Source organism: Raphanus sativus, unplaced genomic scaffold (genome assembly GCF_000801105.2).
Source record: "Raphanus sativus cultivar WK10039 unplaced genomic scaffold, ASM80110v3 Scaffold3138, whole genome shotgun sequence".
NCBI lineage: Eukaryota > Viridiplantae > Streptophyta > Magnoliopsida > Brassicales > Brassicaceae > Raphanus > Raphanus sativus.
Genome location: NW_026618445.1, coordinates 1 through 12,178, shown reverse-complemented (window position 1 = coordinate 12,178; position 12,178 = coordinate 1). Strand labels below are relative to the sequence as shown.

Here is a 12,178-nt window from a genome sequence, read left to right as displayed (position 1 = left end):
TATGAACAAATGTATAGATATATCTATATAATGATATATATACAATTCCCTTTATTCATCATAAATATAAGTTATAAAAGTTACTTGAAAGTTATAAAAAACATATGTAAATATTTTACAATTATCATGATTTAATTATTTAATAAGTATTTATTCCCGTGCATGAGCACGGGAGAATCACCTAGTATATATATATATATATATCAGAATTGAGAGAAAAAATCTATTTCATTTTTATTTTCCGTGTTATTAGAATTGGTATCTAAAAGTTAACCATACCAAATAAAATGGATCACACTTAAATTTCTTTAGAAATCTTTTAACATTTTACTAGATTAACAGATCTTGAACTGAAAGCAAACTCAATTGTTTGGGTAAAGAAGTAAGACTCAGTTGAAAACTGCAAACAGGTGACCAAGCGACATGTTCGGTTTTAATTCAAAGTTGACATTGTAATGAACTAGAGAAAATGTTAAAACGAAAAAAAAAATACAAAGAAAACATAGGTTGGATGTGTTTCGGAAAAAAAAACATAGGTTGGATTAACTAGAGGAGTTGTATCAAGAAGTATGGTCTGTACGTTTGGGATATAATATTTTGACTTCATGTGTGAAAAAGCTATAAAAACGTGTTTATATCTACTCCTACATATTTGTTATGAGAAAACGTTGTATGAGCTAGGTGTGATTATGATGAATAAAATATCTCTGTCATCACTCAACTAGAAGAAGAAGAAGAAACACCTTTCGCCATATTTAATCTCCCAACGGTCAACAGAAAAAGCCATAAATGGAAGTCCGAAAGAAACAAAATTTTACTTTTGGTTGTTACTTTGATTTGATAAGAACGGTGATGTGAAAACGGTGATGTGGAAACGAAGTGTGAAGTGTAGCAGGATATTTAGTCAAACAAAAAAAATAGTGTAGCAGGATACTTTTAGGTTGTATGCATTTTATTTGAACCACTGTTGTATTCAGGTGCTAATGCCCAATTAGATGAATTAATGGACCGCTGTTTACTAGAAAAGGTATGGGGCAAAATTGAACAATCGATTTACGCCTTAAACAAACACACTAGCGGGGTGAATGTAGAAAACAAACAAAAGTTAGGGTTTATCTTTAAACTTTGTGGATTTAATAATTTCGAAACCCTTGCCGAAGACGCAAACTCTCAGTAAGTTTCCTTGTAGAGCAAATCAAGAGATGGACCTGATTCAATCATACGAAGAAGAGGTTTGCAGGGGCACATTGTCACTGGTTATGCTTGCCAAGTTAACTTCTAGCCAAAAGGACGGTTTGTTAGTATTGTTACGTAAGGAGATGGTGAGGGTAAGTTCTGGTTTTGGGACTGGAAGAGCTGCAAAGTCTTCAGACTTCAGGACACTTAAATGTCACAATGGAGTATGCATTGGAGCTGAATGACATCCTCTGGAACAGAGTAAAGTCGCAATCTGTGGTTTGGACGGCTTGACTAAGTACCGGTAAGTAACCTTCTTACTATTCCTTTTGTTATAATGTCATGGTACGTGCCTTCTTATGTTGCATGGTTGCGGGTGTAAATGATTGTAGCCAAGACTGAGTTTTAGGTTGAGTAGTCTTGCATTTAGAATGCGTCTTTAGATATTTTGGAAGCAGGTGTCTTATAATTATATTCTCTGGCTATTAGTTTCAAATTAAGATATAAATTCAAATTTAAGCAAAAAAAAAATTAAGATATAAATTACATTATGTTAAAAACGTAACAAAAGATTTCAACTCTGTGTTGCACTATAGAGGGTCATGATTCTGAGATTTGTCAGAGTAATAAGCAAATCTCCGCTGTGATTCTAATGGTTTCCACTCACCAAGAATTGTCTTATATAATTCAAGCCCTGATAATGACAAGTTCATGAAAATATGTCCCTAACATCGTGACTAAACAAGTCAATACCGTTTGATGCTAAAGTTTTGTTGCGCATTTGCAGGGACTAAGCCAAGACAGAGGCATCAAGAAAAAAGAGACAGAAAGAGAGAGAGTAGTAGAAGGCGTGGAAATTACGGCCTAGGCTGGGGGCAATACAGAATGCTGCATCATTTGGATACATAACCCCCTTTAGAGTTTTGCTTTCCTTTTTCAGAGTCTAAAGTGTTGTAGCACTCTTTGGTTTAAGGGATTGTGTAGAGGGACATGACCAAAATAATTTCAAATGCTTGACTGTATCCTTGTAATGATAGCTTGCAAACTTGAATAGTCCCGGAATCTATGCTAGTGCACCGTTGCAGCAATGTAGTCTTTCTTTTGGATTAGTTATTCTCAACATTCACGTATTGAATTGGTGATTTGGTTCCAATTGTTGATGTATGCAAACATTTACACACGATACAGAGTTTTTTTTCTCCCTCTCCATAAACCTGGTTTATCATGTGCAATATGAATGTTTCGGTTCAAACTGGTTTGATTTATTCATTACTAGCCAACGTATCTCTATTAAGCTCGTGACTGGAATCAGCATGAAATATCAGTAATTATTTTCAAATAATGAGATTTAGTAATCTTTATATACATATATAAAGGTATGATTGTGTGTTGTGAAGTTAGTTAGGGTGACATGATCAGGATGAGAGGATGCGTAATATTGTCCACCGAATTTAAACTATTATTAAAAACGATGATAATGAAAATAAAATCAAGAAGAAAACAACAATAATGAGACACTAATATATACAATATTATAAATAAATGTTAAGACTGCAGATTTGATTGGTTGGTTAAGGTTTGATATGAACCATCCGTAATTTGCCAGCTTGAATGTCGCTGTAGTGAATTGCATACCAACTTGTTTATGTTTACATCATAAACTTTCTTGTCTTTTCTCCTCTTTTCCCTTTACCCCACTCCTCTTCTTTTATTAAGTTTAGTTTTTTTTTGTATTTAATACAACTGATTCGTATTCATTTGTTTAATGGAATTGTTTAATATATACCAATAGGACCAACAAAAACAAAATCAGTTAATATAATTTAAATTTATACTATCCACTTATATATTTCTTTTATTTATCAACTTATTTAATTTCCGTTATTCCATAAAATACTGCCAAATAATTCCAATGTTCTATTCGGTGTGTTATCTGTTAAGATGTTCTAATGCAGTTTTCATAAAAACAATTAACAAAGATGGGAAAGAGAGAAGTGAAAGTGACAATATATGCTTTATACAGGAAAGGCAACAAAGGCAAAAGAGGAACGGAGAAGTCAAAGCATGGTTTAATCAAATAAACTCAACCGATTAGCAAAAAAGACTTTATTGTTTAAAATCAGAACTGCATTCTAATTATAGTGAGTTCCCCACATGCATATGTTTCCTTCACAAACTGATAGAAAATGTTTATTAGTCTTGACGTGTGGATATATTAATACAATGTTTTCTTATTTTTTGTCATGATGGTCCTATAATGTGGATTGTGAATATATACAAGCGATCAATGCGAATTAAACAAATAAGATTCATATGTTGTGATAAAAAAACATAGAGTATTAACTCAACTGCAAATATATAAATTATATGGTAATATGTGTATTATATTATTTTTGGTGTGTCATAAATGGTGAATCTGATAAACGAAAAAAAAAACAAATTTACAAAGATGTTCCTAACCTTTTGTGTTAAAAAAAGAATGTTTTAACCCAATTATTTATCAGCTAACAAAGAATGTTTTAGCAAAAAAAAAATAACCTTTTGTGTTAAAGACATTTATATACGAACATTCTCAGTAACAAGACATAAAGAAATCCATGATGGTGGATTCTGTTCTTAAGAAAGTCAGAGCAAAAGTGCCAGCTTATGAACAACTCATGTTCTCAAATACCCATTTTACCCCTCGCACCTTCCCGGAACACCTCTCTATATATTCAGAGAAGCATTTTCTACATAAGTAAAATAACACACATATATCATTAATCATTTTTTCAAAGAGAAGCAAGAAATGGCGTCTTTGAAGAACTACAACATGAAGATTCTGTTGGAAACAGCAGTTGTATTTTGTCTTTGTTCGTTTTCTTTGGTTTCTTCACACAGCAGAAAATTCACAACACCAAACGTGACACGTCTCACAGATCAGTTCAGTAGAATCGCCATCGAAAACGGTTTCTCCAAACGTTTTGGGGATCACAATATTATCATCAATGGCTCTCTTGCCAAACTCACTCTCGAAAAATCCTCTGGTAACTAGTTAAACTCTACACACTTCTGTTCTGATTTCGTTTCCTCTGTTTCTTTCTCTTGTCTTTGTTTACTCTGTTTTTCTTTCTAAGTACATATTTTTGATAAACTCCTTATAATACATATGTACATGAAAACACTATTAATTGTTTGGGGGTCACCTTACAGGTGAAGTTAATTGCTGACCCATATACTTTTAATACATATGTACAATTGTTGTTAGAGAGACAATAAAAATATATAAAATGGTTAAGACTCATACAGTCATATCCTCCAAAAAAATAATATTGATGTGATATATTTGCAGGAGCTGGGTTGGTGTCGAAAAACACGTATCATTATGGATTTTTCAGTGCAAGACTCAAGCTCCCCGCTGGATTTGCCTCTGGTGTTGTCGTTGCTTTCTATGTAAGTATGATTTTAGACATATAACATAGTACTTGCATTGCATATACGGTTTATGGTTAGTTATATATAAAAAAAGAGAAGGGGGTATACCAATGTATTTTCTCGGAGTGCAGTTGTCAAACGCAGAGAGCTATCCAAAGAACCACGACGAGATAGACATAGAATTGTTAGGAAGAAGCAGGAGAGACGATTGGTCGATCCAAACAAATGTATATGCCAATGGAAGTTTGAAAACAGGAAGAGAAGAGAAGTTCTATTATTGGTTTGATCCAACACAAGCCTTTCACGATTATACTCTCATTTGGAACTCCCACCATATTGTGTAAGCAACACGACTCCTGACTATGTTTGATCTTCCTCTTCTTATTTTCTTAAGACATATTACTATTTATTTATTTTTATTCATAATAAGAATAATAGGAGCTACCGTTTATAAATGAAAATGAAAATGTAGGGGCCAATAAAAGTCACACAATTAGAAAACAGTAAATAGGTTCATGAATCCTAGGGCAATGTTTCTTAACTATAAAATCTAGAATGTCTTTTTGTTTTTGAACACAAAAATCTAGAATGTCTTTTTCTGTATAGTTGTTTGAATTGTTATATAACAATATCACTAATCATCCATATGGGTATTTGTCATCTACCAAAGACTCAACGTAATATTCCAAGACCAGTCCAACAATTAGTAATTATACTTTACAATTAATAAGTTTTTCTTTTGTGAATTCAATAGTTCTTTTAAACACTATAGTAATAAACTATACAGAATTCAATAATTCATATTTCCATACTTGTCCACCGATAGTATATTAATTTAACCGAACTGGTGAAATGGCTTTACAGATTTTTGGTAGACAACATTCCGGTTAGACAATTTCCGAACCGAGGAGCTTTCATGAGAGCGTATCCGTCTAAACCGATGTCTCTATACGTTACCGTTTGGGACGGTTCGGAATGGGCCACTCACGGCGGTAAGTATCCCGTCAACTACAAGTATGGCCCCTTCGTGGCTTCCATAGCTGACGTAAAGTTAAGCGGCTGTTCCGTTAACGGCTCCTCTACTGGGCCTGGGCCATGCACCAAGTCGGGCGGGTCGATTTCCAGTCTGGACCCTGTTGACGGTCAAGATTTTGCCACATTATCGAAGAATCAGATCGCAGCCATGGATTGGGCTAGGAGAAAGCTAATGTTTTACTCTTATTGTAATGATAAGTTGAGATACAAAGTCATGCCTGCTGAGTGCTGAGTTCAGATGTTATTATTTTTTATAAATATATATATATATATAATCTCACTTAGGATGGTAGCCGTTGAATTTGAATGTAATGTTTCATCTGTTTATTTACTTCCCTTAATATAATATATATTTTTACTTGAATGCTATTTTGCGTGTAAAAATTTTAGCGGTCACAATGAACAAAATATTTGTGAAGGTCGGATCAGAATGACAAACCAAAGAATGTTGAAAGGAGAGTTGTTAAAGAAAATTACTTGAGAGAAACGTGAAGGTAGAGAGATAACACGAAACCTTTCTGGTTTGGGTTTAGCTACAAAAAGCACATATTTATCTGTGCTTTGTGTAAAGCTGGTTGAACTCAAGAGTGTGTTTTGTTTTTTCTTGATGGGAATATGCAGAGATTTGAGAAGATCATGTGTGGAATACAAGGTACTCTTTTTTTTTTGATCAAAACAAGGTACTCTTATAGTTTCCTTTTTACTTCAGATCCTTGTTGGTTTCAGCGGCCTTTGCAATGTAACACGGTTAGAAAAATCCATACACATATAAAAACAGAGAGATCTCTCTGTTGAGGCTCGTTTCTGGATTTGGACTCTATGAACAAGGATTCTTTCTGGTGTGTGTGTATATATTTCGATCTCTAGAATAGTAGAATGTGCTTTCTTGGATAGCTTTATCGAAGTTCCCTCTTTGATTAGTTTATTTTCCATATGCTATGGTCTCTAAATTTCTCTGTGATGCCTGTTTGGGCACTACAAAAAAAAGCTAATGGGTTTTAGCCGTTATTGTAAATGTGGAAATAAGAAGAGAAAAAAATGGATGTGGTGAAATTAGAAGTTGAGAATGAGAAATGGAAAAAAAAGGACCTGTCAGACAACCGTGCAACCACCCTAACTGTGGTCAAGCACAAGCTAGGTAACGATCCTCTACAGCACGGAGAGTACGAAGACAAACCTAGCCGTTAATCACGCTCAGATTACACAGTAATGAGTCATCAACCAGGGTTCAGGGACTGTCTCTTTAGAAATCAACGATACAGAGGTACTTCTTATAGAACAGATCCTGTTCAAGTAAGGTCGTGACCTCGTATGCTTTCTACAGATATATAAACAAGCCATATGTTCTCTGGTTTAACGATGTGGGACGTTGTTTTCCACTTGCTAACCACATCTATCACACGTGTGATTAGTTTGTTTAGAAAAATGGGTTTTCTGCAAAAAAACCCTCAATGTGCCTTTTTATTGCAAATTAATCCACGAACTCAAAAACCCACGGGTCAAACCTCCAAGTCTCAGTCAAACCGCAATATAATCCATCCGTATATTTATGATATATCTCTGTTAACTATTTAACAGAAATTAAAACTACGTCGTTTTGATATTAAGAATTAAATTAAAAACATATTGCATCCGGCAGGAATCGAACACCACACCCGAACACTACTTAACCCGTGCATTAACCAACTCGCCTACGGACATATACGTTAATTTTATATACTTAATTATATATATACTTTCTGTTTCGATTAAAACTGCCATTTTCCATTTTAAAGTCGTTTTATAACGAAAATATAAGGTCTCTTGGCAACCTAAAATCGTGATTTAGGGTTTTTAAAGTGGAGGATTGAGGCTTTCTATTCAACTTCAAAAATTCAATTGATTCTGTGATTCATGATGATTTAAGGCGATTTCATTAGTTTTGTGCTCTATTTTAAAAGAACTAAGCAAGAGAAAGGATCATGGCGTTGAGGTTAGTAACCAGAGAACTTTTTTGATTTTTTTTAATCAATTGATAGATTGCTTCATTTTTTCATTGATGAATGATTTTCTTACAGCTTTGATCTCTATTTTCGTTGTGGTGGATATTGGAGCAACAAAGACGAATATCATGGAGGGGAAGTTCATGAAGCCGGTAGAAGAGTAGCTGATGGCTTTACCTTGCAGTCGATTCTTACACTTGTGGAATACATAGGCTATGAAGATAACATGAACCAAGTATCATGGTTTCCACCTGAAACTCCTGAGAAAAAAGAAGACATTACTGATGATGTGATAATGAAAAAAGTGGTTCACTATTCAATTGGATCTGGAGCAATGATGTTGTTTATCGTCAGAGAAGATGATCCTTATATGGGTAGGCATCGTAATATGAGAGGCTCGTTGAATGATGCTGAGGATGAAGATGATATCGGGAATGAGAGTGCTAATGAGGATAATACGGTGAATGACTCTTCTAGTAGTGATTTTGAGACTGAGGAGAGAGGTGGCGTGATAGAGCAGGACGATGCTTTTGGTGTTAGTGATAGTGAAGCTGGTGATTCGGTAGTTGATGATAATCCAACAATATTTATGTTGGGGCAACAATTTTCGAACATAGCAGCTTTCAAAACTGCTATAACGAAATATGCTGTGAGGAAGAGAAGGGATATCAAGTTTGATAAGTCTGATGGTAAGCGTGTTGTGGCAATTTGTTCGGAAAAAAAATGTCCGTGGAGGATCTCAGGTTCTATAAATAGCAGCAGCACTAGAGTTGTAGTCAGAGCATACCAAGAGGAACACAACTGCACATGGCAGGGTAAAGTGTCTTTGCTGACAAATAGTAGGATTGCAGATATCTATATTGAGGAATTCAGAATTAATCCCAATATCTCAGCTACTCAGTTACAGCAAAAGCTTCAAAGGCGCAACATTAATGTGTCAGAAACAATTTGTGAAAGGACAAGGCTGAAATGCTTGCAGCAGTTTGATGATGAGCAAGCTCAGTCATTTGCAAGGTTGTTTGACTATGTGGAGGAGTTGAAAAGCACAAATCCTGGATCTACAGTTGAATGTGAGGTGAGGCAAACACGATTCTATAGGTTTTATGTGTGCTTTCAGGCGCTTAAAGATGGGTGGAAAGGTTCTTGTAGGAAGATTATTCACATCGATGGTACATTTCTGAAGTGGAGAATGAATGGAATGTTATTAGTTGCTTGTGGAAGGGATCCTAACGAGCAGACTTTTCCTATCGCATGGGCCATTGTGGAGGTTGAAAATAAAGATAACTGGTTATGGTTTTTTGAGCATTTGGTCGAGGATCTAGGCCTAGGACTTGGTAATGGTTTAACTCTAGCAAGTGACCAACAAAAAGGTCTTATATTAGCTGTTCAAGATGTGCTGCCATATGCTGAGCATAGGATGTGTGCTCGGCATGTCTACTCTAATTGGAAAAAGAAATATGGTGGAGCTGTGTTTGAAGATCTATTCTGGGGTGCTGCTGATGCTTACTATATGGCACGTTTTGAGAAGAAAATGGAAGAGCTGAAGAAGATTTCAGTCGCTGCATATGATGATTTGAAGATTTCTCTGTCTTGCCCGTGGTCAAGAGCATTTTTCACAGAATACTCATCTTCTGATGCTGTTGAGAACAACTTAGGAGAATCTTTCAATGCAGCTATAAGGATAGCAAGAACAAAACCGGTTGTGGAAATGCTTGAAGATATAAGAAGAAAGGTAATGGTGAGCAACCACAAAAAAAGAGCTGAAGCTGATAAGTGTAGGGCAAACTACACTTATAAATCAGTTGCAAAACTCGAAGAACAGATTGAACTTGCAAAGAATTGCAGTCCTTTAAGTTGTGGATTAGGAGACTATGAAGTTGGATACTTCAATGATAGGTTTGTGGTGAAGATGAGAGGCGACATATCTTGTACTTGTAGGATGTACATGATCAGTGGAATTCCTTGCTGCCACATTGTCTCAGCCTTGCGTTTAGAAAAAAATGCTGACCAAGACCCGAAAACACTTATATCTGACTGGTTCACCATAGAGAAACTGAAGGCATGTTATGCATATCGTTTAAAGCCCGTCAATGGCATGAACATGTGGAAGGTGACAACTAATGTGACGGTCAATCCACCTCCATTTAAGAAACCTCCAGGGAGACCACCAGGTAAAAAGAGAAAGAGAGATAAAGGTGAACCTAGAGAACCACCAAAGGTTTCAAAACGAGGAACGAAAATAGTATGTATCTTCTCTTCCTATGCTTGTTTTGTTATTTGTTTTTTTTTCTTTTGTTATTTATGATTTTTATATTATTTTCCTTTATTTTACAGCACTGTGGGAGTTGTGGGCAAGAAGGACATAATAAGAAGTATTGCAAGAGTCAACCTGTTCCGAAACCACCTAAGAATCGACCTGGAAGGCCACGCAAGGAAGTAATTCCACCTACTTCAGCTGCTCTATTTATTCATGCACCAGATGCTACACCTGGAAGCCGAAGGAAGTGGTTTGCCTCTACCTCACAGCCTGAACATGATGTCCCAAGCCTCTCATCGGCACTCCCAAAACGAGGGCCTGGAAGGCCTAGGAAAAAGCTCTCAGAAGGCGTCTCCTCATCTCAACCGTGACTTTTCTATTTTCTTATCATGTGTGCTTTTATTTTTGTTGGATTTTATAACTCGTGCTCTTTTTATTAGACTTATATGTTACTTTATTAGAATTATGTGGATGATTTTTTATTAAATTTATGTGTAAGATTTTTGATATTAAAATCAACTTGTTGCAGGTCACAGCAACAAAACGAAGAAGAAGCTCTGTTTTCTTAAACATCAAAACACGGACGATATATGTAGTTAAGTATATACAATTAACGTATATGTCTGTAGGCGAGTTGGTTAATGCACGGGTTAAGTAGTGTTCGGGTGTGGTGTTCGATTCCTGCCGGATGCAATATTTTTTTAGTTTAATTCTTAATATCAAAACGACGTAGTTTTAATTTCTGTTAAATATTTAACAGAGATATATCATAAATATACGGATGGATTATATTGCGGTTTGACTGAGACTTGGAGGTTTGACCCGTGGGTTTTTGAGTTCTTGGATTAATTTGCAATAAAAAGGCACATTGAGGGTTTTTTTGCAGAAAACCCTAGAAAATGGTAAATTAATATGGTCACAACACCTCGAATACATAAAGACGTCCAAGAATATTAATTTAAAACCTAGAACATTACAAGAAATACTATTACATGAAACCCTAAGAAATCGAAAACTTGTTTAGTTTAAGCAACTAATATTGTCTAGTTTATATACCCACTAGAAACTAAAACTTTTTTTAAAGTAACCTTACTTCATAATCTTCAGACATCAGAAGAGCCCTCTTCTTCTGGAGATATCAAATTATGGAAAACGAGTGGTGGTCATTCCCTGTTTCTGGTGGATCTGATCAGGGATGTGGTGAGTGGTGTCTGCGAACTACATGGTGCTAACGTTATCCATCGCGATTTAAATCTCGATTGTTTCTTTATGATTCGCAAAGGGAATACCTTTCGTTCAAGGATTAGGAATTTGAATTTATGTAAGAAGGTTGGGGGCATGGAAAGGGTTGCGGTCCTAAAAAGGTTAGCACCAGAGCAGCATAAAGGGATGGATAACCCAGTGAAGGTTTGTTCAATGACATATACTTCCTTGGCTTAGTTTTTGATTTTTCTATCACTAAGGGGCTACAAGTCTTTGAACAAGATGGGATATACAACCCAACAGCAAAGGCAATTCTTGAAAGTCTTCCTGAATCTCATCAATTTTTTAAAATTTGCATTAGAACTCCCTCGGACTTGCGGTAATGTTATTTCTCTATTGATTTCCTTATTATTAGACTTTCTTCTTTTTTCATTAGGAGAGTATTAAGTAACCAACCTCGTTTATTGCAGTGTAACGGCACAGAGACCTTTACTTGAACCTTTCTTTTGGTCAACTGATAAAACCGTGCGGTTCTATAACATCGCTAGTACTCTCCTGGCAAGGACTTTGTCTGATGGTTTAAAGGATTCACTACATAACCTTAAATATAAGGTTCTGAAGCAGCCGCGGCTAAGTTGGGTTAGAAGCCTAAAACCAGATTTCCAGAGTAGAATAGTTAACTCTTTTTATATTTCGTTTCAAAATTATATTTCTACTCTGTGAAATATTTTATTTCTACTTTATTTGATGAAATTATCTTTTTAAAACACTGTTTTATCAAATTGTCATTTCTCATTTATCTTTATGTTTCTTTTTAAATATATATTATATTAATTCTGAATGGGTGAATTTCAAAAAAAAATAAAAAAAATTCTGAATGGGTGACGTAGTCGAATTTGATTGTTTATGTATATCAAAAATATTCTAAATAAAGTTAAAAATAAATGAGTTAGTTTTTATTAAATAAATAAAAAACAGGGATTGTGATTTTTTTTGTCAAACTAGATCCGTTTACATCGGAATTTGAAAAGATGTATAACTTAAATTAGACATGCTTCAATTTGTGATTCATATATAAATGTACTTCTCTATCTTTCTAACTTTTTAAACA

General features: G+C 35.0%; 2 protein-coding genes and 1 non-coding gene across 3 annotated transcripts; 2 read left to right on the top strand and 1 right to left on the bottom strand.

Moving 5' to 3' along the window:
- Positions 1-3,908: 3,908 nt before the first annotated feature.
- Positions 3,909-5,979, top strand: LOC108834957 (probable xyloglucan endotransglucosylase/hydrolase protein 33). Its single transcript, XM_018608272.2, has 4 exons — positions 3,909-4,202; positions 4,508-4,608; positions 4,722-4,930; positions 5,455-5,979. Exons 1-4 carry the CDS (start codon positions 3,965-3,967, stop codon positions 5,855-5,857), a joined length of 951 nt encoding a protein of 316 aa, XP_018463774.1. The 5' UTR covers positions 3,909-3,964; the 3' UTR covers positions 5,858-5,979.
- Positions 5,980-6,711: 732 nt separating this feature from the next.
- On the bottom strand, positions 6,712-6,928 carry LOC130506348 (small nucleolar RNA U3). The gene has a single exon (XR_008941977.1). It is a non-coding gene; the product is annotated as a small nucleolar RNA U3 (small nucleolar RNA).
- Positions 6,929-7,586: 658 nt separating this feature from the next.
- On the top strand, positions 7,587-10,235 carry LOC130506347 (uncharacterized). The gene is made up of 3 exons (XM_057000987.1): positions 7,587-7,597; positions 7,683-9,825; positions 9,942-10,235. Exons 1-3 carry the CDS (start codon positions 7,587-7,589, stop codon positions 10,233-10,235), a joined length of 2,448 nt encoding a protein of 815 aa, XP_056856967.1.
- The last annotated feature ends 1,943 nt before the right edge of the window (positions 10,236-12,178 follow it).